Source organism: Equus przewalskii, chromosome 12, assembly GCF_037783145.1.
Source record: "Equus przewalskii isolate Varuska chromosome 12, EquPr2, whole genome shotgun sequence".
In the NCBI taxonomy this organism is placed as follows: domain Eukaryota; kingdom Metazoa; phylum Chordata; class Mammalia; order Perissodactyla; family Equidae; genus Equus; species Equus przewalskii.
The window spans coordinates 5,562,620-5,585,913 of NC_091842.1; the positions used below are offsets into that span (position 1 = coordinate 5,562,620).

The 23,294-nt window shown below is 45.1% G+C and overlaps 1 protein-coding gene across 11 annotated transcripts in view; it reads left to right on the forward strand.

The window, feature by feature from the left end:
• The window catches only part of LMTK2 (lemur tyrosine kinase 2), a 95,966-nt gene that overhangs the window by 67,309 nt on the left and 5,363 nt on the right, over positions 1-23,294 (forward strand). For 4 of the 11 annotated variants that reach the window (XR_011524336.1, XR_011524337.1, XM_070566258.1 and 1 more), the window contains exons 8-13: positions 5,114-5,198; positions 6,481-6,602; positions 10,872-11,021; positions 12,301-15,286; positions 22,473-22,605; positions 22,852-23,103. Coding sequence is in view for 7 of the 11 variants with exons in the window: in XM_070566258.1 (XP_070422359.1) it covers positions 5,114-5,198; positions 6,481-6,602; positions 10,872-11,021; positions 12,301-15,286; positions 22,473-22,605; positions 22,852-23,103 (3,728 nt within the window). In the remaining 4 variants the exon portion in view is untranslated. The remainder of the gene's footprint in view (positions 1-5,113; positions 5,199-6,480; positions 6,603-10,871; positions 11,022-12,300; positions 15,287-22,472; positions 22,606-22,851; positions 23,104-23,294) is intronic. The other 7 variants (XR_011524339.1, XR_011524338.1, XM_070566260.1 and 4 more) reach the window with 3 other exon arrangements.

Genomic DNA, 23,294 nt, shown 5'->3' on the forward strand with positions numbered 1-23,294 from the left:
TGTCATATATTGCATATAAATTATTACACACTTCGAAAAACTCTTGGGCAGTAGTTGTGTAATTGAAATGCACACTCCCTTTAACTCCATCCCTAGACTCGATCCCGTAGGAAGTAGAAGCACTGGAACTGAGGAATGTGTGTTACAAGTATCTGTTGCAGCTTTGTTTGAAGTGACGGCAAAAAAGAAAAAAGGGAAACTGGAATAAATTTACGTACATCCGCACTGCGGAATACTACACAGCTATCGTAAGGGAAGGTTTAGAACTGCTGTACTAGTTGACGTGAGGGGTTTCCACATGGCGATGATGTTAAATAAGAAATAAAGATGCAGATAAGTAAGCATAATAGTGAATTTTTGTAAGACAGATTTTCTTAATCTCCTTATTTGTACATGTCCTCGAGCTGTGTCTGTAAGTATGAAGAAAAATCTAGAAAGGTTATACCTACCAGTTTGTTAACGTGTGTTCCCTGGAATGGGTGGACAGGGAAGGAGGAAGACAGTTTAAAAAATATTTTTTTTAAAGGCCACACTTCAGGAAGACTCAGAAAAAGCCTCGCAGTCATATAACCCAATTTACGCAGAATGTGTGTGTGTGCATGAGAGGGGTGGGAACGCCAGAGCTCTAGACTGGTGGGGCTGGCTGTGCGTGCCGGCCGGGAAGAGGAGCGTGCTGCAGGCTGTGCGTGTGAAGTAGGCAGGAACGGCGAAGGTGAGTGTCTCAGACGGCAGGCCACCTTGTTTGGGGTTCTATCCCTCGGTTTAAAATCATTTGTTGTATATAAAGTATTAAACGTTCCATTTTTCTAGATGGCCTTAGGCCCCATGGGAAAATTAATGTTTAATTAATTTGTGGTGAAGTGCTAGCTGTCTTTTTAAACCAGGTGGTTTGCCATTTGTGAAAGTGTGCACACATGGAACGTGCCGGCCGTCTTTGATCCTGGTCTGCTGCGGCCTTCTTGTCTAGGCTTGGATTCTGGGAGCTTGTCTGATAGGTAGTATGGCCTCACCCCAGGCCTCCTGCGTTGTCTGTGCCCTCCAAGTGATTCTGATGCACAGGCAAGTACCAGGATCAGAACCCTGGCTGTCCACTGTCCAATACCTGAGAACCGCTTCCTTGTATATTTTGTCCAGTTTTGTAGTTGTTTACAGTGGAAAGATAAGCCAGAAGTTGAGAACCATGTAGGCCTGAAAGTCCAACTCAGTGTTGGCCCTTGCCCAGCCCTGGGGAAAACTCAGAACTAAAGGCTTTATCTCCATTTTATCACCAGCCCACAAAACTCAGGCCATCAGTGGTGGATCACATTCCAGCCAGAGGCATTTTCCTCAAGGTCCATCCAGAATTTCACAGTGGAAGTATTCTCTGTACCGAAAACCTAGCAGGCACCTGAGATACAGCAGGCGCTCAGTAAAGGTGGTATGGTTCAGCCAGCAAGGACTGACCTAGTAGGCAAGGGCGAAAGCTGTCAAGACGCTAAGTCAGGTCGCCTCTTTGTGCCATATCAGAATCCTCTGGCTTTAATCTTCTGCTTGCGCCTGTTTGGGCAACATCCCGTCTTCAAGTGATAAGGGGCAGAGTCTCTTCAGAACCCGTGTAATGATTTTGAGTTTGAACCTTCGTGGCTGCCAGAGGCAGGGTGGTGGTGTGGTGATCACAGCGAGACTTCGGGGTTGAGGTTGTTCATTCTCCTCTCATCAGCTTTACTCGTTTAAGCCACGATACTTAATCCTTCTGAGCCTCTTTCTTCTGTGAGATGGGGATAATCTTTACCCTGGAGCACTGTTGTCAAGATTACGTAAGGTAACGTATGCCAAGCCCTAGAAAACGGTCGGTAACACTCAGTTCTTTTGCTCGCCATTTGTTACTTTTTATCAGGAATTCAGGTTGCCCAGAAAGGCATTGTAGGTAACATAAGCAGAGGTGTGGGTGATTTGAAAATGGCTCCAGTCCCACTGAGCTGTCTCCGTTAGAGCAGTCCTGCTGTGGATGGGTGCACTCTAGTTCTCCTGTGAGTTGGGAACAAGTGATGATGCTTTGTGAATTGCAGTGGGGACTCTTGAAATCTGTGGGCTCTACTTCCTGTGTCCATCAGCCCCACTCATGCGGCTGAGTCCCACACAGTCACTGTCAGCTCAGGCGACAGCAAGTGCTGCCAGCCCAGGGGAACCAAGCCAGGGCCTTGAGAGAGCCTTTCAGGGCTGGATCGCTTGGCAGCCTCGCCCCTAGACCTGTTTTTCAACTTGAAGGAAGAATATCCTGGGTATGTTTGTATTTCCTGACCCAAACCAGCCATTGACGTCAAGAGTTACCTCTGTTGTTAAGAAGTTTTCCCTTTGTGTTGTTCTGTTCTTTAGCTTTGCGTGTTATTGAGCTTCAGAGAATATTTATTTTTACCAATTTTGAATCAAATAGCATCGTCATCTTGCATCTGGATAGCACTTCAACGTTTTGAAATATATTTTATCTCTCTAGTTTTTAATTTTATCTTTATGAAAACCTTGTGAGTTGGCCCTTACAAGTGCATCTCTCTTTTTTTGTGAGGTAAGTGAGGCTCCAGTATATTAAGCGTCTTGCCCAAAGTCGCGCAGTTCTTAAGTGGAGCCAAGAAGTGCCAGGTCTTCTGACTTGTCCAGTGCTTTTTCCACTGTACTGTGGTGACTGGGATGTTTGGGGTGGAGATGGGGAGCGGGTTTAGAAGAAATTCCTCCAGTCGCCGGATTTCAGGTAGTGAGAAGCATTCTTCCTTTTCCTGGGAATATCAGTTGAACTGTATTAGAGTTTGTGAGGCCTTTTATAGTGAGAGCCAAAGGCCTTTTGCATATGGAACTTTCCATCTTTTATCTAACCTTCGCATCTGCTCTATCTAAAGACCTGCACTGAGCATGGGTAAGGAGAGAGGAGAGGAGCGAGGAGGCCGGGCGGGCCAGGAGTTAGTTGCACGAATGGCCTGAGTGGAACTTTCCAAGTGCCCTGAAGGTGTTCCAGCCAGCCTCAGGCCTGCGGGTGACACACGCCTGCCCCTGTTGGAATGCCGGCACCCAGCTTTTCATTCTGGCCTTAGGAGGGGGATGTTGGGAAGGTTGAGAAGGATCCATCTGTAGAGACTCTAGAAATAGTTGTCAGTGGTGCTCAGGAGCAGAACTTCTGTTGGCAAAACCCACAACATTGTCCATTGCAGCCGTCAGTCCAGTAGATAAAACTGCCTGACTTAAGGCATTTTCATTTTCTTGCCCTCAAATGGCATATTACTCCCCTGTCCCTCCCCTCCCTCCATTCCAGAAAATAGGGACCAATTCTCTTCTTAAGATTGGAAGTTTCTGGGGCCGGCCCCACGGCCCAGTGGTTAAGTTCGTGCGGTCCGCTTCAGTGGCCCATGGTTTCACCGGTTCAGATCCCAGGCGCAAACGTGGCACCACTCGTCAGGCCATGCTGAGGCGGCGTCCCACATGCCACAACCAGAGGCACTCACAACTGGAATCTACAACTATGTACTTGGGGGCTTTGGGGAGAAGAAAAGAAAAAGAAGAAGATTGGCAACAGTTGTTAGCTCAGGTGCCAATCTTTAAACAAAAAGATTGGAAGTTTCTGTATTGTTTGTACCAGTGGCGTGATGTGTCCTGAGGTTTTCCCAGCCACTTCCACAGGCCTGAAGGCTTCTGGAGGGAGCTCTGTGAAAATCACCACTTGTAAACAGAGAGAGTGTAGAGAGAAATTTAATATAACTAACTGGAAATTCAGATCAGCACATGTTTGTTGAGGAGCAGCCGTATGCGTGGGACAGTGCTCTGGTTGTTAATGTGTCATTGATAGTTACTGCTGGTGCCAGGAGGAAAATACTACCGAATGGTATCTTGCTAGCTTTGTGATCCTAGCAAAGTTACTTCAGTTCTCTGTGCCTCGGTTTCCTGCTCTGTAAATGGGGAAAATAATACTACCCACCTCAAAAGTTTGTTGTGAAGACTAAATGAGTTAATGTATGTCAAGTGCTTAGAGAAATGCCTTGCGTAAAGTAAGCGCTTTGTAAATATTAGCCATTATTATATAATTGAACCAATGTTATTATGTACCCAGCAGCCACTGAGTTATATCAAGTTAGCTGTCACTGTCGTCATTATTATTATTATATTTCAGGCGTGAGCTTTGGAAATGAAAATCAGAATTTAAGAATTAGTTTTAAGTTTTTGGTCTTCTACAGTCATAGAAACGCAAACGTTTATTTTAAGATTTGGACTATAGAAATTGAGTCATTGATAACTTTTATTTATGGTTTAAAACTATAAATTAGGTGTCCTTTTCTATTTTAATGTAGTGGCTTTTTTATTCGTATGCCAGTTGAAGATTAAAAAGATTCTAAGGGCTAAAGCCAAAATCCAAAACAGTTTAATCTTTTGTCTCTGTGGGAAGTTCCTTTAGAAAAACTGGTTTTTACTTTTCAAATTAGGTGTTTTTGAAAGTTAACTTGTTCTTAAACAATATAAGTAAATTGTTTTAAGTAAGTCTTGAAAATATGTTCTTTACCTCCCTTGTGGGGAGGTGGAGTTTGAAAGAGATGAGAGTAATTTGGAAAGGACCTCTGTATACCACTTGTATATTTTTGGAAAAGAAGTTAAAAAGCACACTTTTAGCGATGTAGATTATTTTTGGATGCTTGAGATTGTGACATTATTAATCCTTCCTTATAATAAATAGACTACTACTAGACTATTACTCAAGTAATGCAAGTTACTGTAAAAAAAAAATATGCAGACATTTTAGCCAGTAGTATTTTAGAATTCTTTCTTGGTCACTCTTAAAATACTAGGAAACAAGCCACAAATCTGGCATTAATGCAGAATAAGGCACAGATGTGTCAGTGCAGTGTTGAAACTTAGCAGTCCCAGTAATAGTCAGAGTTGCAAACACACCTGATCATCTCCATTATTTAAGTAATGAAGAATATGATATTTAAGCCTTTTTCTGTGGAAAAGAATTTTAAAACATTAATTAAGCAGGGAGTTCAGAGGGCTACTCTGATCACAAGAGCAAGCCTTTTTCCATGGCAGCTTCACGTCACACTGTCCTGGCTGCAGATGTTTCTTGTTCCCGTGTTCACTTCACCCTCTCTGCTTTCAGTGATTTAGCCCTGCGGAATTGTTTTCTGACCTCGGACTTAAATGTGAAAGTGGGAGATTATGGAATAGGATTCAGCAGGTACAAGGTAAGCCAACGGTTTAAGGGTCTCCCCTTAATCTGACTTAATTTCATAGGTGGTATCACAAAACGCCACTCCGTCTGTGAACGAGGGTAAGAATCTCGGCCACGTTACCACTTGGAGGGGGTTTGTTCCAGTCATTTGGATGATGGTGTTGGCTTCCGATGTGTGGTTTGTCTGAATCTGTGGCCTTGTCCCTGAGGGTTGGTAACAGCTTTCCGAATGCTTTGTTTGAAAAGACTTATCCACAGTGTAATTGAGAGAGCTTGACAGTGCAGCGTAGATTTTAGTGTGGACACTGGGCAATAACAGCTATTACCACTTGTATAATAACGTATGTCATATAAATATTTCCCTGTTATGTGTTCAGTAAAATTCTGGCTCACATTCCGTAAGCTTGGGGTTTTTATTTTTAAATTCTGTCATAAATATATCCCCAGAGAAAATGAGAAGTTGATGAGGTTTCGCTTGTGCGTGTTTGTGTAGCCCAGCTGAGGCCACACGATGTGAGGCAGGGACCGTGGCTGTCCCGCGCCATGCTGTCCGGGGCCTCAGAGAAGTCACCTGCCCTCCACTTTCTAAGCAGCGACGTGAGGATGATATCTGTTCTGTTTTAGGGGCTTCTGGTGAGGACCAGAGGGGTCCTATCTTCACAGTACTTTGTAACTAAAAAACATTAGGCAAATATTAGTTGGTTATTTGTCTACATGGTAGCTCTGTTGTCTTGAGCGCTTGCTGTATACCAAGCACTCTGAAGTACTTGACTGCATAATCTCATTTAATCCTCACCCTAAGGGGAGGTAGGTATTGTATCATCCTCATTCTGCAGATAAAGAAAAAGGCTGAGCCTCTTTGTTGCTTGCGCACAGTTGCATAACTGGTGAATGGTTGAACGTGGACTTACAACCCAGTCTGTTGGATTCTAAAGCCTGAACTCTTATTCATTAACCAGCACCACTCCCCTATTCGGGGCGTAAGGCCCAGCGTATTTTAAAGATGTTTTGCTCAGAGTCTGTGTTCTGTGCATCAGACACAGCGTACCTTCCTCTTCCAGGAAGGATGACTGAGCGAGCGTTCATGGCTCAGAGGCCAGCTCGTGAAGCCCAGGAGGCTTCGGAGAAACCCTCCCCCACCTTCTGCCCAGAAAGTCTCTCGTCATGCCCACTTTTTTCTCTGATATGTCTTTTGGGTTAAGTGTCTATTTTATGAGAATGACCTGAAATTAAATCATTGAGCTCACTAAAAGTATAATAGAATTCAAAATTCTGTATGCTTTCTAATAAAACAGGAGGATTATATTGAAACAGATGATAAAAAAATTTTCCCTCTGCGATGGACTGCTCCAGAATTAGTAACCAGCTTTCAAGACAGACTACTAACTGCAGATCAAACTAAGTATAGTAATATCTGGTATGTATTGATTTACCATTCTATTAGGCTTATGGGTAGCAAAGTACCTTCTTTCTCACTGGGTACTTTCTTAAGGGAAAGTAATTGAATAAGATGTAGGAACACAAGAGTGCCTGATGCTATGAAAAAGACAGTTTATTGACATCATAGTAATTATCACAGTTGTGATGATATAATTAACTTTTCTCTTATCCATTTGACAGTAATAAGCTCCGTAAAAACAAGAACCAAGTCTATTTTCTGTGCCCGCCACAGGGTCTGGCATATAATGGATATTTAATTAATATTTATTGAATCGAATGAAGAAACAGAAAGAAGTCTAGACTATTATGTAATACGGTGAATTATAGGAGGACAATTTAATGGAAATTGAAAATGTATCTAAGTTTTTGACTAACAATTTTTATTACTTCTTTATTATTTTATATCTACATTTTTTATGCTATTGTCCTGCTTTTTCTATTTCCTTTGTCTCTTCTTGCCTTCTTTTGGGTTGATTTTTTTAAACTGTTTTTTCCTCTTAGTTTGGGAGCTGTATTCTCTATTCCTGTACTTTTTTTGGTTACCCTAGAAATTATACCATGTATATGTCACTTACCTTAGTCTAGTATTAGTTTACTTCTTGGCCTTTCTGATCAATACAAGGACCTTAGAGTACTTTAACTCAGTTTGACTATACACCACACACACATGCAATTATATGTTATTATTGGGTATTTTAATTTTTTCTTTTAACCCCACAAGACCTTATTATTATTATTTTTTTTTTTAGCATCAATGTTTCTTTAGGTTTATCCACGTAATCAAATCACTTTAGTCTTTCTCCTTTTTTTTTTTTGTAATCTCAGACCTTCCATCTGGGGTCACTCTCCTTTTGCCTGAAGTATGTCCTTCAGAATTTCCTTGAGTGAAGGTCTCCTGGTAACAGACTCTCAGTTTTCTGTAGGTCTGAACATACTTTTATTTTGTCCTCATTCTTGAAATACGTTTTTACTTGATGACAGTTATTTTCTCTCAGCATATTGAAGATATCATTCTACTGTCTTCTGGCTTCCATTGTTGCTATTGAGAAGTCAGCTGTCAGTCTACCTAAGCTCTTTGAAGGTAATGTGACTTTTTCTCTCTGGCTGCATTTAAACTCTTCTCTTTGTCTTTTGTTTTTAGTAGTTTCACTATGATGTGTATGGGTGCGGATTTCTTATGTTTTTCTGCTGGGGATTTATTTGGCTTTTCAAATCTGTAGGCCGGTGATGTTCTTAGCCCTGACCCTTCAAATATTGCCATTTCCCCATTTTCTCTCCTTTTGGATGTCTGATGAGACATGTGTTATGCCTTTTTGCTCTGTCTTCTGCCTCTTAATCTTTCTTTTATATTTCCTCTCTGACTTTCTGTGCTACATTCTAGATAATTTTTCAGACCTGTGCTCCAGCCACTAATTCTCCCTTTTTGAAATTCTCTCTTCAGCTCTGTCTATTCTTCTATTAAGTTTTATAGTTCGGTTACTGATTTTTCAGTTTTGGGAAGTCTGTCTGATTTTTAAAATTTTGTCCCAGTGCTTTTAATAATAGGATTCTGATCTGCATCAGATAATTCCAATATCTTCAGTCTTTGTGGATTTGATCTTGCTGGTTCTTGATGGTTCCTTGTTCCCTTGGGGACCTTTTTGTGGTGAAGATCTTGGAATCCTGGAATCGCATTACATTCCTCCAGAGAGGATCTGTCTTTGCTTCTGTTGGGCACCTGGGTGTCCTGCCATGTGAGGTCACTGTACAAGTCCAGGGCTTTACGTGTCCAGCTTGAGATTTTTTTGGACCACTCAGATGATGTGAATTTGGGCTGCAAATTCAAGTAAGGGCCAGCTCTGTGGTTACAACTTCTTAGGGACTACCCCCCCACACACATGTCCGTATACACACACACACACTCACACGCCTGTACTCTCACCCTCACACACACACACTCACTCACAGCACCTCAATGCCAAGGCTATCTTTCAGGTTCCTGAAGGGAGGGAGGGGCAGGTTTATTCCCGCTATGAGGAGGTCTCCCTGTGAGACCCTTTACCTTCGTCAGGCCCAGACTTTGAGGCCCAGAACCTAAGTTCTGTGTTGCAGCAGATGCTCCAAGGGTAAGGTGGTTTTAGTGTTCTACTTAGTTTTGAAGTTCTAGATTTTGTCCTGGCAATTCCATGTCTTATCTGCTGCCTTTAAGAAGATGTGTTTTATGCTTTATCCATATTTTTACTGTTTTTAGCATTGGGCTTGATCTGGAAACTTAGCCTGTGTTCCCAGATGCAGAACCTGCCCCTTGTTTTTGACAGTTTGAGAAGTGTCTGATGGCAGGGCTGGCAGCAGTGCCAGCTCCCACCAGAGGCAGGGACCACATCACCCCATGCCAGAGGTGAACAAGGGGGAATTCTGTTCAGAGAGTTTGGTGGAAGAGGGGACAAGCACTACAGGACATTTTTCCTCCCAGAAGAAAGAGGCTTGAAGGTACTCAGGGAGGCACAAGCCGGTGTGAGGTGAAGAGTTGAATAGATAGGAAGAAGAGGAGGTGATGGATGGCGATTATCCTGGAGGAGACTGGAGGGACAGAATAGAGAGCTACAGGGCAGGGACTGACCTTGAGCGGGAGACACATCCGTCTTTCTCCGTGGCCTGTCTGAGGAGATAAGGAAGGGATGCTCAAGAAGGATGTTAGAAGTGATGGCGTGGGGAGTGGAGCAAGCGCGTGCTTGGGCGGAGGCTGGAGGGGGGTTTGGTTTCGGAGTATGCTTCACCAGGAGAGGGCAGGGAGCTAAATCAGGGCTTTGGGGAAGTTGAGCCAGGTAGTTATGTACCCGAGGTTAAGCTTGGTGCTGATAACACTCATTTTGCTACTAATCATACGCCACCCTTGTGATCTTTAATATTTCATGTGAATTTCTTATTGTTTTCGGATAAATTATAGACTCTCTAAAGTCATTGACTTCTTAGACTTCTCTTAGACTTCTTTTGTATCCAAAAATGTCCTCTGCTCATAGCAGTTCTGTGCCCAGGAGAAAGCACTTCTCACTTCTTGAATTGGGTTTGGAAATTTGAGTCCTTTTATTTCCTTATTGATAGAAATGATCTCTTAACTTAGATACTGAATATGCTGGGTTTTTTTCACTGATTTGTGAAATTAGCGTAAGAGAATTTAGCTTATAAGTTATATTGTATTATACAATGTCAAATGATAATCTTTTATTTATTCAAGATAGTTTATTATTCAAATAAGCGTTCTGGTGGATATTGATAAAAGTCATATAAACCATCAGTACCCAAACTGGCTGGATGTCAGGATCACTAGATAGCTTTTTAAAAATACAGCTTCCTAGGCCACGCCTTCATCTACCAACTCAAAGTCCTTGGGGTGGGTCCTAAATACCGATGTGTTAGTTTAAAGCTTCCAGATGACACAGGTGATCACCCAGGCTTGGGAGCCGTTGCAGTCAATAGGAGACTGTGGCGCACGACAGAAGGCTCACAGTATGTGGTGGGAAAGAAACGCAGAGGTGGTGTCGAGATGAAGAGTGAGTGTTCACGTGACTTGAGCGGCAGAGGCCGTTTCCTTGGGGACAGAGCAGTGGGACAGGTCCAGAGAAGGGGCATTCCTGCCCGTGGGAATGGCAGTGTACCTGGAGGCCTCGAGAGGCTCGGCAGGCGGCCTCTCTGTCACCCAAATTAGCTGGCAGAGTAATGGAGGGAAGTCCTGTCCTAATGGCAACAAAACCCAAACTGCTTAGGAATAACTATAACAAGAAACGTGTGGGTCCAGCTGGGAAGAGATGAGTTGTTCACATAAAGATTTCTAGATATTTTCTGGTGTTTACTGCTATTGGGAATGGGATTTGTTTTCCACCGAAAAACTCAGAATTCAAGATATTTATCTTGTTTCCAGTCATTCTGCTGAACTCTTAAATCATTCTCATGATCTTTCAGATACTTAAGTTGACAGTCATATTCCCTCCTCCCTGTAATTATGCCTTTTATCTCTATTTCATAATTTTTTGCATTGGCCTAAACTTCTAGAGAATTCAGTAGTAAACACGAGGAGGCGTTCTTGTTGCGTTCCTCATTGTGATGGAAATGCCTCTTTTTTTAAATCATGTTAAAGAGCTACCCTTAATAACCTTTTCAGTACACTCCTTGTCCTTAAAGTTACTAATGACATACAAATAAAAGTGTGGGCCTTACAAAATTTGACACCTAATGGGAGAAAGAAATAACCATTTTCTTTTTTCCGCAGGTCCCTGGGTGTGACACTTTGGGAGCTTTTTGATAATGCTGCTCAGCCTTATTCCAACCTTTCCAACTTAGATGTTCTCAATCAGGTCATCCGGGAGAGAGACACAAAGCTCCCTAAGCCCCAGCTGGAGCAGCCTTATTCCGATAGATGGTGAGTGTCTTCACATTTTACCATCTTCACGAGATAAGGAAATCCTCTTTCCATGGGCGTTAGTTGCATATTCCTTCTTCTTAAAAATGGATGTCATGAAAAGCAATCATTTGTACGTCATTCATGATTAATTTTAGAATTAACATCTATTTTAAAAATTTAATGTAATGTTTGAAAAATGTTTAGAACAAGCAAGAATTTATGTATTACCTGCAGTAAGAAAAAATATTAAGTCTGACCTAATTAGAAAAATCAATAGTAGGGGAGATCCTCTCGTGGAATTGTTTTAAAATGAGGCTAGTTATATGAGTGATAGCTAATATGTAAGAAAAGAGTATAAAAATGATAATATTTAAATTGTCTGTTGAAACTGCTTTGCATACTGTGTGGTGACATTTACAAAACAAACTTACTTCTTTTACGGATTTACTTTTTATGAGTCCTCAGACAAGTTCTTAGTTTCTTTCCCGTTTGGATCAGGTTCACCTCTCTTTCGACCTCTGTCTACACCACCACATGCCCATCTGGCACTACCTCTGAAGCTTGGCACCTCTCCATGTAGGCATTGCCCAGCCATCCAAGTTGGTAGAACTATTTCACCCACAATAACTTGACATTTACTCCGTAAATGTAATGCTTTGAAGTTGTCTTTGTCTTCCCTTCTGCTCATGGCTACAGTTTAAGCTCTTGGCTGTATTCAGCCAACCCCTTGAAGACCCAGCTCCTCCTGGCTGCCGCCCTCTTTGGGCTTCATTCTCTACCCTTTCCCTTCTACCTTCAGCTCCTTTTCTGAGCCAAGGAAGGCGCATGCTGCAGAAGATTGTAGTGTTACTTTTTATTGGGGGAATAGTCGGAGATTAGTTACAACAGCATTTGTTTGTGTGAATTCTCGCAAAATAAAGTGAATAAATCTAAAAACGTGAGACAGGTGCATTCTTTACTACACAGAATACGTGTGGCAATTGTTTTAAGAGGAGAGCATGGTAAAACCATTTCTAAATTCGGTGGATAGGTCCCTGGATAAACACCAGAAGAACAAATGAGAAAAGAGTTGCAGCGATACTGTGAAGTGTCCTGAGAACACACAAAGGAGTGGGCCAAATTTTATATTTCTTCATTTCCTCTCTCACCATGTTCTCACCTCCTTCATGTGGTTGGCAGTGATTAAAGTGTAGAAACTTCTGAGGCATTGAGTTGGGTTAGGGGTCCTTGTAAAGTCTTTTCTTATTTTAAAACAATTCATTATCAATCCATGAATTCTCTCTCTTGTGTCGCTCAGGTATGAAGTTTTACAGTTTTGCTGGCTGTCACCAGACAAGAGACCAGCAGCCGAAGACGTGCATAGACTGCTCACCTACCTGCGGATGCAAAGCCAAAGGGACTCGGAAGTCGACTTTGAACAACAGTGGAATGCTCTTAAACCAAATACAAACAGCAGAGACGCTTCCAGTAATGCTGCGTTCCCGATTCTCGACCACTTTCCCCGGGACCGGCTTGGTCGTGAAATGGAGGAAGTCCTCACCGTGACTGAGACGAGCCAGGGCCTGAGCTTCGAGTACGTCTGGGAGGCGGCTAAGCACGATCACTTCGACGAGCGCGCTCGGGGCCACCCGGACGAAGCCCTGTCCTACACAAGCATCTTCTTTCCAGTTGAAGTTTTCGAGAGTTCGCTTTCGGATCCCGGGCCCAGGAAACAAGACGACAGTGGCCAGGATGTCCCCCTCAGGGCCCCTGGAGTTGTTCCCGTGTTTGACGCCCACAACCTTTCTGTGGGGAGTGACTATTACATCCAGTTAGAAGAAAAAAGCGGGAGCACCTTGGAGCTCGATTACCCACCTGCACTGCTTACCACTGAGATGGATAATCCAGAAAGAAGAAGTGACGAGGCGTCTCAGTTTCTGACACTCAGGAATCTGGAATTGGAGGAGTCCAGTACAGATGAGGATTTCTTCCAGAGCAGCGCAGACCCCAAAGATTCCACCACACCCGAGGACGTACACGTTACCGGGGGCCCTGAGAGTCCTTTCAACAGTATATTTAGTGATCTTGACAAATCAGAGGATTTGCCCAGTCACCAAAAAATATTTGACTTAATGGAACTGAACGGAGTTCAAAGTGACTTGAAGCCAATGACTTTACGTTCGAGTTTGGAGGACCCCAAAGAGTCAGTAGTCACATGCCACTTTGAGAAAGAAAAGCCCCATAAGCTTTTTGACTCTGAGCTTCTTTGCTCATCAGAAAACCTTGTGCACCAAGATAATTTCGATCCGCTGGATGTTGAAGAATTGTCAGAAAACTTTTTATTTCTTCAAGAGAGGAACTTAGTAAAAGACTCATTGTCTAGCAAAGAACATATAAACGATCTTCAAACAGAGCTTAAAAATGCCGGTTTTACTGAAACTATCTTAGAAACTCCACGTAGAAACTCTTTAGATACTGAGCTTAAGTTTGCTGAAAATAAACCAGGCTTTTCTCTGTTGCGGGAGAACACGAGTGCAAAGGGGAAAGATGCAGGTGTCCTGCCCAGCGACAGCGCTTTGCACACCTCACTGCAGTCTTCCCCAGAAGTGCAGGGGCCCCCTACCTCGCTCGAAACAGAAGGAACGCCTCATAGTGCACCCCCAGATACGTGCCCGAAGCAGGGAGAAACCAAGCCCACGTGTTTAGATGCCGGTCTCCATGAAGACCGTCTCTGCCAAGAAACCAGCCCAGACTCTGTGACCGTCCCAGCTGAAATTCCCCTGACTGATGCCAAGACACAGGGTGTTGGCGACAGGTCCCGTGACTTGACTCAGCAAAGTGAGGCAGCCTTGAGACTACCCAAAAGTGACTCAGTGCTTGTTGATGACGTTTTTGCCAGTAAGGTGGGTATAGAGAAGAGTCTTCCAGAATTGAGACAGGACTCAGAGAATCAGCCACTTTGCGAAGACCATCGCAGTCACAGTCTGCTGGAGAAAAGCTTGGAGGCTGTGGAGACTCTGAAGCAGCTGAATTATAAAGATGCCGCAAAAGAGACGGGCCTGGTGTCTGCCCTCTCCTCGGACTCCACCAGTCAAGACAGCCTGTTAGAAGACAGCTTGTCCACACCCATTCCAACATCGGAACAGTCTCTGGAGACCCCGGACTCTCTGGACTCTGTGGACGTCCGTGAAGTTCTGCTGGGCTCTTTGGGCTCTCACACACCTCAGAAACTCTTGCCCCCCGATAAGCCTGCAGACAGTGGCTACGAGACAGAGAACTTGGAGTCCCCTGAGTGGACTCTGCACCCTGCTCCTGATGGCACCTCAGCCTCTGAGGCGACCACGGCAGGCAACAGCGGTCATGGCGAGTTGCCTCCCAACCCTGTCATTGTCATCTCAGATGCAGCTGATGGCCACAGGGGCACAGAAGTGACTTCACAGACTTTCACGTCTGGCTCCCAGAGCTCATACAGAGACTCTGCTTACTTCTCAGACAATGACTCTGAGCCTGATAAGAAGTCGGAGGGGGTCCCAGGAACCCCAGCGTTGGCCTCGACGATAGTAGCGGATCAGCCCCTGCCTGAGCCAGTCATCCCAGAGCAGAGTCCTGGCACCAAGGACAGTTGCCCGGAAACCAAAAATAGCCAGCCTGACCAAAGTTGTCTGTCTGCTTTGCAAAATTCCAGTCACCCGGAATTAAGAGAAACGTCAGAACCAGCAGTGACTGACGTTTCCAGACAGACGCATCCTGAAGACGAGGCTGGCAGCCCCTTGAGTCTGTGGAACTCAGAGCTGAGCAGCGGTGATGACTTTGAGGCCCAGGAAGAGCGCCCCTGCACGCTCGCCTCCACTGGAACCAACACCAACGAGCTCCTGGCGTTTGCAAATTCCACCCTCCGCTCCGGCAGCCCGGCGGACCTGACGGAGGAGGAGTCCTCAGGCGGCCACTCCGAGGGCCCCAAGCTCAAGGAGCCGGATATCGAAGGGAAATACCTGGGGAAGCTTGGTGTATCGGGGCTGCTGGACCTCTCCGAGGACGGAATCGATGCGGACGAGGAGGACGAAAACAGTGACGACTCGGACGAGGACCTGCGTGCGTTCCACCTGCACAGCCTCAGCTCCGAGTCGGAGGATGACACCGAGCACCCCGTCCCCGTGATCCTCAGCAGCGAGGACGGGAGGCACTTACGGAGCCTCTTGAAGCCCTCGGCCGCTGTTGCCGTTGACCAGCTACCAGATGACTGGAAAAAGGAAAAGAAGGCCGTGACGTTTTTTGACGATGTCACAGTCTATCTGTTTGACCAGGTATCTGTTGCCTCCAAATTGTCGTATTCGAGAATTCCAGAATGCGTTAGGAAATTGAGTATGCTCTGTTTTTCTGATTGCCGTTTTGAGGCCACAGGGTGGTTTATGGTTACTCAAAAGAACGGATTTGGGGTTGGTTATAGTTACGGTTCCAAGAATATGCAGAGACAGGGAATTCCTATTAAATTAAGGGAAGGAGACCTGGGTGCTCGGCCTGGGTCTCCTGGCAGAGTCCTACTGAAATTAGTTACCCTTCGCAGACCACAGTTTGATCTGACAATTGGCAGCAATACCCAGCATGCAGGTGCACGCTGGAACGGTTCGTGGCTCACACAGAGCCCTGGAGATGCCGACCAGTGGCAGTGCCTGTGGAGCAGGACCCGGGGCAGCGGTGACAGAGTCTGTGGCCCTCCTGCCGGAGCTGGCCCCGCCCTGCCCTCCTCCCCCGCTGTGGAGCAGACTGCTCAGTGGGCTCAGACTTCAGCTTCTTTAAAAATGAAGCAGCCTGGGGGCCGGCCCGGTGGCGCAGCAGTTAAGTTCCCACAGTCCGCTTTGGCCACCTGGAGTTCGCAGGTTCGGATCCTGGGTGCGGACATGGCACCGCTCATCAAGCCATGCTGTGGTAGGCATCCCACATATAAAGTAGAGGAAGATGGGCACGGATGTTAGCTCAGGGCCAGTCTTCCTCAACAAAAAGAGGAGGATTGGCAGCAGATGTTAGCTCAGGGCTAATCTTTCTCAAAAAAAAAAAAAAATGAAGCAGCCTATAATTCAATATTTTTAATTAAAAAAATTTTTTTTAGTTATATTTGAAATGTTCTTTGTTGACTAGTCCTTGTAGCCCTTGAATTTGCTTCTTAAATCAGCTGACTTTTAAGTGAAGCTGTGTCAGACACCTGAGGAGGACCCCTTCACCTTCCAGAAGGCATCCTTCAAGCTGCTTGCCCTCCCGTTGTGTTGTCCTGGGAACCGAGACCGTGGCTTCTCAGGCTTCTCAGCCTCTCGTTCGGCTTCCTGCCTCCTGGGCTCTGCCCTTCAGGCTCTGCCCACGCACAGGGGTCCTGGGCGGCTCCACCTCCTCCCTCGGGGCTGGCTCTTCCTTCATTTGCTTGTTGCTTTAGGCTTTGTTGTTCCTCTGTGTTCTGTTTTTATGGTGTTGCTCAAAAAGCCATTAAGCCACCACGTTTGAACTACAGCACGTGGTGGGGGGAGGGTAGAGGCAGGTAAGTGTTTGGGAAAAAGAAAAGGTAGACTCCTGGACTCAGCCTCCATTTATTGAATCTGTGAGAGGGGCCCGGAGGCTTATGCACACGCCGGCTTCAGAGCCGTGAGCTAGGTCTGCCATTTTCTCCTGAGGGTGGAAGGGAGGGGGGTCGCCTGGCCCAGGTTCTGTGTTTTGTTACCAGTGCATTCCAATTCAGATATCTCCTTCTTCCCCATCTCTCTGAACTTGAACTACAGTCACATTTCCCTGCTGACCAGGGCGATCTATAGGTGGGACAGAAAAATAAGCTGTGTTCTGTGAGAGGAGTGGGAGGGGGGCTGGGGAAGCTGTCTGGGGTCTTGTTGGAGCAGTGAGCGGGGCACAAGTCCAGTGGAAGGCAGTGTGCGGAGGAGGCCCCCGGGCTGCGCGGGGCCTAGACCCACGTGGAGGGCTTTGGGGGGGTGTTATGTTGTGCTGGCTTCAGAAGACAGGACAGGATCACAAAGGATGAAGACTTAGAACGGGCATGCCGGCTGCGGGAGCGGAGCTGCAGAAATCAGATGTAGGACGCGCTTAATGGATGTGAGGTTTGGGAACGGGTTAGTGTCGTAGAGAAAGTCGGAAAGTGGGTGCAGGCCGCAGTAAAATCCTGCAGCTCCTTCTGGTGATCTGCAGTTGCTTGTCTTATGGTCCCGCGCAGTTTGCCGTGGAGGTTAGGTTAGTTTCTAAATAAGTAGTTTAAGTGTCTTAGCTCCAGCCCTTTAACTGAGTGTTCAGGGGTTGTGGCAGCGTTGCCTTGCGTCTTGCTTGTTTCCCTATTAGTTAGTTCAGCAGATACTTAGCGCACTCTCGCTGTATGTAAAGCAACGTTCGTGCGAGATCACGGCCCGGCGACTCAGCAGTCTGGGTGCCACCACGTTATGTGCAGGGTCTCTTTATTCTGCACGCAGGTGTGGTTGTCACCCGTCTTCACGGAGAAGGCCCCGAGGCTCAGGGAAGCTGGCGCCTTGTGCAGGGGTATGGCCCAGGTCTCCGCTGAGCCCAGCAGCCTCCCGCACAGACCCTCAGACGAGCCTGGCGGCTGTTTGACTCTCAGCTTGCCTGTGGGTCCTTCCTGGACACACTGTATTCTCGAGGCCAAAACAGTGGCTGATGACACATGGTTGCCCTCCAGCCTGATGAGATGGTTGTAGGACAGATGAGCTTTGAGCTCAGTCCCGTTCATCTCAGCCCTGGTCGTGACTGTCAAGACAGGGCCAGGGCTTGGCAGTGTGGCCTTGGAGCTGTGCTGAGCGGTGCTCAGGCCCATGCCATGAGGCCACCTCCCGGATCACAGTCTTAGAGCCAGGAGACCCCACAGCTCATGAGGAATAAATGTTCCTAGACTTCACCCAGGTGGACCGCCTGGGCAGATGGGCAAGAGGGGGCCTCTACCTGGGGTCCTGTGGGCTGCTTTTTTCTTGTCTTTTGAGTTTATTTCCGTTTTCAAGGACATTTTTCTGAAAGAATATAAACTGTGCATAAGACAAAAACACTTACTTGGGCAAGATTTTTTTTTCAGTTTGAGGAACAAAAAAAACACTCAAGAAAATGAAACTTGGGGGCTGGCCCAGTGGCGCAGTGGTTAAGTGCACACGTTCTGCTTCAGCAGCCTGGGGTTCACTGATTCGGATCCCTGGTGCGGACATGGCACCGCTTGGCAAGCCACACTGTGATAGGCATCCCACGTATAAAGTAGAGGAAGGTGGGCATGGAGGTGAGCTCAGGGCCAGTCTTCCTCAGCAAAAAAGAGAAGGATTGGCAGCAGTTAACACAGGGATAATCTTCCTCAAAAAAAAAAAAAAGAAAACTTGTCTATAGTTCCTACCACTTAAAGTCTCTCTCTCTCTCACACACACACACACACACACACACACATACACATACACGAAATTCCAAAGACTCATTTCCTCACCCCCATCCCCACTACAGTCATGATACAAACACTTCCATCACCCCACAAAGTTCCCCAGGCCCCTTTGTTTTCAGTCCCCTCCCCCTGGCAACCACTGGTCTGCTTTCTGTCACTGTAGTTTTGCCTTTTCTAGAATTGGTGTAAGTGGTGGGATCATACAGTATGTAATCTTACATGTCTGGAGTCTCGCTCGGCATAATGCTTGTGAGGGGCATCTGTGTTTCATGTTTTCATTACAGAGTAGCATTCTACTGTGTAGATATGTTACATTTTATTTATTCATTCATCTGTTGACCAGCATTCACATCAGTCATTTTTATTATTTTGTAATTTTATTTTTTAAGTTAACAGTAAAATTGACCCTTTTTAGGTGGACAGTTCTATAAATTTTAACATTTATGTAACCACCACCACAACTGTGATACAGAACAGCTCCTTCACCCCAGAAAACGCCCTGTGCTCCGTCCTGGTCCCACCCACCCCGCACCCCTGATCCCGGGCAACACTGACATGGTCCGGGTCATTCTAGGTTGTCTTTTTGCGAATGTCGTGTAAATGGACTCACCTTTTGAGGCTGGCTTTTTTCACCCAGCCTGTAAGTCCTTTGAGATCCATCCACGTTGTCGCATGTACAGTAGTTCCTTCCTTCGTGTCACTGAGTAGTGTTCCACGGGCTGGATGAAGAAGTTTGTCTGACCATTCACCCATTGAAGGACGCTTTGGTTTTTCTGCTTTGGGCTATTACAAATAAAGCTGCTTTGAACAATCGTGTACAGGTTTTTGTGTGGACACAAATTTTTATTTTTCTGGGAAAAATGCCCAGGAGTGTGATTGCTGGGTTGTATAAGTGTATGGTTAGTTTTTAAAGAAAATGGCAAACTGTTTTCCAGCGTGGCTGTACCGTTTTACATTCCCACCAGCAAGGTAATGAGAGATCCAGTTTCTCTGCATCCTTGCCAGCTTTTGGTGCAGTCATTATTTTTTATTTTAGCTTTTCTAACAGGTGTGAAATGATACCTCGTCGTGGTCTGGAATTGTGTTTCTCTGTTGACTGGTGACATGTTGAACATCTTTTCATGTGCCTCTTTGCCATCCATATGTCCTCTTCAGTGAAATGCCTCTTCTTGTGTGCGTTTCTAATTGGATGCTCTGTGTTTTTACTTTTGAGTTTTGAGAGTTCTTTATAAATTCTAGATAGGAATTGTTTGTCAGATGTATGGTTTGGAAATATTTCTCCCAGTCTGTAGGTTGTCTTTCCCAGAGCAGAAGTTTTACATGTTGATGGATTCCATTTTATTGATTTTTTCCTTTCATGGATCATGCATTTGGTGTCACGTCTAAGAACTCTTCCCCAAACCCTAGATCCCAAATACTTTCTTCAAAAGTTTTATGTTTTTCATTTAGCTCTGTTATACACTTTGAGTTAATTTTTGTCTAAGGTTTAGGTTGGGCTTCATTTTTTTTTGCATTTGGTTGTATATCCAGTTGTTCCAGCATGGTCTGTTGAAAAGACTATCCCCTACCTAAATTGCCTTGGCACACTCTGTCAGAAGTTAAATGGCCGTGTTTATATGGGTCTGTTTCTGGTGTTTTTTTCTGTTCCGTTAGTCTGTGTATTTACCCCTTTGCCAATACCTCAGTCTTGGTGATTAGTGTAGCTTTCAGTCTTAAAATTGGGGAATGCAATTCCTCATCTTTTTTCTTCCTTTCCAAAATTGTTTTGGCTTTTGTAGTTCCTTTAATATTCCACACAAGTTTAGAATCATCTTGTCTATATCTACAAAAAAATCCTCCTGGGATTTTGATGGGAATGGCATAAAATATGTGGATTAATTTGGGGAGAATTGACATCTTTACTATGTTGGGTCTTCCAATTCATGAACGTGGTAAGTCTCTCCATTATGCTTGGTGTTTTATAGTTTTCAGCTCATAGATCCTCTATATGCTTTGTTAGATTTATACCGAAGTATTTCATTTCTTGAGAACCTGTTATAAAAGCTAATTTTGAAATTTTGGTTTCCATTTGTTCCTTGCCAGTATATAGAAATGCGATTGATTTTTGTGTGTTGAGCTATACTCACTTATTAGTTTTAGGAGTTTGTTTTGTTTTTTGCAAATCCCTTATAGTTTTCTACACAATCATGTTGTCTTCAAATGGGGACAGGTTTATTTCTTCCTTTCCAATCTGTATCTTTTTAATTTTTTTTCTTACCTTATTGCACTAGCTAGGGCTTCCAGTGCATTGCTGAATAGGAGTAATGAGAGGAGACCTTCTGGCTTTGAACAGGGTCTTAGAAGAAAAATATTCAGTCTTTGACCATTGATTGTGTTGTGGGGTTCTTTGTAGATGCTGTTTATCAAGCTAAGAAGCTTCTCTTCTGTCCTTAGTTTGAGAGAGTTTTTCATCCTGAATGAGTGTTGAATTTGGTCAGATGCGTTTTATACATCACTTGGTAGTAACGTGGTTCTTCTTCTGTTAATATGGTAGATTACGTTGATTTTCAAATACTGAATTAGCCTTGCCTTCCTGGCATAAAGCCCATTTGGTGGTGAGGTTTTATTGTTATGTGTTGCTAGATTTGATTTGGGGATTTGTCGTTGAGGATTTTTGTGTCTGTGTTCGTGAGGTACGTTGGCCTGTAGTTTGGGGAGTGTTTTCTCGTTTGGCTGATTTGGGTTTTTGCGTTTTGGGTGCTGTCTTTGGTTTTGGTACCTAGGTAATGCTGGTCTCGTAAAATAAGTTGGAAAGTATTTCCTCCACTTTCCAGAAGAGATTGTGTAGATTATTGATCCTTTCAAAGAACTGCTTTTGGTTTCATGGATTTATTTTTTCTTGACTGTTTTCTTTTCACTTTTATTGATTTCTGCATTATCTTGATCATTTCTTTCCTTCTGCTTGCTTTGGATTTATTTTGCTCTTTTTCTAGACTCTTAAGGTAGAAGCTTAGTATTTGAGACCTTTCTTCTTTCTAATACTAGCATTCAGTGCTATGAATTTCCTTCTATGTACTACTTGAACTGTATCCCACAAATTTTAATATGTTGTATTTTCATTCAGTTCCACATATTTTCTAATTTTCCGTGAGACCTCCTCTTTGACCCATGAATTATTTATAAATATATTGTTTAATTTCCAAGGGTTGGAGATTTTCTTGTGTGTTTCTATGATTGATTTCTAGTCTAATTCCATTATGGTCAGAGGACGTATTTTGTGTGGTTTCAATTCCTTTAAATTTGTTAAGATTTGCTTTGGAGCCAGGATATCGTCTGTCTTGGTGAGTGTTACGTGTGCACCTGAAAGAACATGTATTTTGCCTTTGATGGTGGATTGTTGTATAAATGTCAGCATTTCCCCTTCCTTGGCAGAGCGTTTTTGTTAGTCTCTTTCAGATAATTCCAACGTCTCTGTCATCTTGGCTTTGGCATCTGTTGATTGGCTTTTCCCCATGAATTGAGGTTTTTCTGATTCTCTGTATGCTGAGTAGTTTTAGATTGTGTCCTCATTATGTTACATGGCTCTGTGTTTGCTTTAGATCCTACAGAGAATGTTGATATTTCTATCTCAGCAGGCATTGACCCAGTCGGGTTCAGGTCACAAGTTCCAACCAGTCTTCTGTGGGTTGGGGTTCCCCTTTCGAGCCTTTGCTGTACTGTTTGGACCTGTCCAGTGCATGTGCCACCCACTGGCCAGACTGGCCCTTGGCAGTGGATGCCTCACGCTTCCTGCATCTGTGCAGGACAGAAACAGGAAAAGCAGTGGGGATTCTCCTCGCTCTCAGGATCGCAGCTCCTCCAGGTGGGGAGAAGTTCACCGCCCTCAGAATTATAGGCGCCTGCCACCCTGGGGTCTTGGGGCTGGGTGGAGAGACAGGGCTGAGCCTTCCTTTTCCGCCTTCCCCAGACAGAACCCCCTGCTTTAAGGTGAACATCGCACCACTGACCAGGCAGGTGCCCTTGGCCTGTGGCGCCTACCCCAGGGGTGCCCGTGAGCAGGCGTTGGTGACGGGAATTTCTCTTTGGCTTTTCAGGAGACCCCAACCAAAGAGCTGGGACACTGTGGAGGAGAAGCGCACGGCCCCGACTTGAGCAGCCCAGCACCTTCGTCAGGCTTCCCCTACCTGAGCAGGTGTATCAATTCCGAAAGTTCAACTGACGAAGAAGGTATTTCACTTCCTTGGTGGGTTGAAAGAGGAGCTAAAGGAGTGCATTGTGCATGACGTCAGCTCTTTGAGGGGAACTTCACATATGGCCTTAAATGACCCCGTGACCCACGGGAGCAGCCCTGCCACCTGTCGGGCCCGAGTTGGTGTTTGTTGATCTGCAGAGCACACCTGTGTGTTTGCGCTCTGCTCTCTAGTCTTTATCACGAAATGATAAAAGAATGATGTTTTGTTTTTTTGCTTGTAGGTGGAGGCTTTGAATGGGACGATGATTTCTCCCCAGACCCTTTCATGTCAAAGACAACGAGCAACCTTCTTAGTTCCAAGCCTTCTCTTCAGACATCAAAGTACTTTTCTCCGCCGCCGCCGCCCCGGAGTGTGGAGCCGAGCTGGCCCCACGCGTCGCCATATTCCAGGTTCTCCATCTCTCCTGCCAACATCGCCAGCTTCTCTCTCACTCATCTTACCGACTCGGACATCGAGCAAGGAGGTGAGACAGGTGTGTGCGAGCGTGGTGGCAGCCTGGGGGACCTTCCCCACGGGGCTTGAGTGCCTGTCAATCTGATGCTTGCCTGGTATTTCCTGGATTATGAAAAATCCTTTACAAAGCTCTCACGGTCTTGACAGTGCGCTCTTGGGGCCATGGGCCCCACTTTTAGGCGTCTGTCCCTCCAGGCCTCTCGGCCCTGC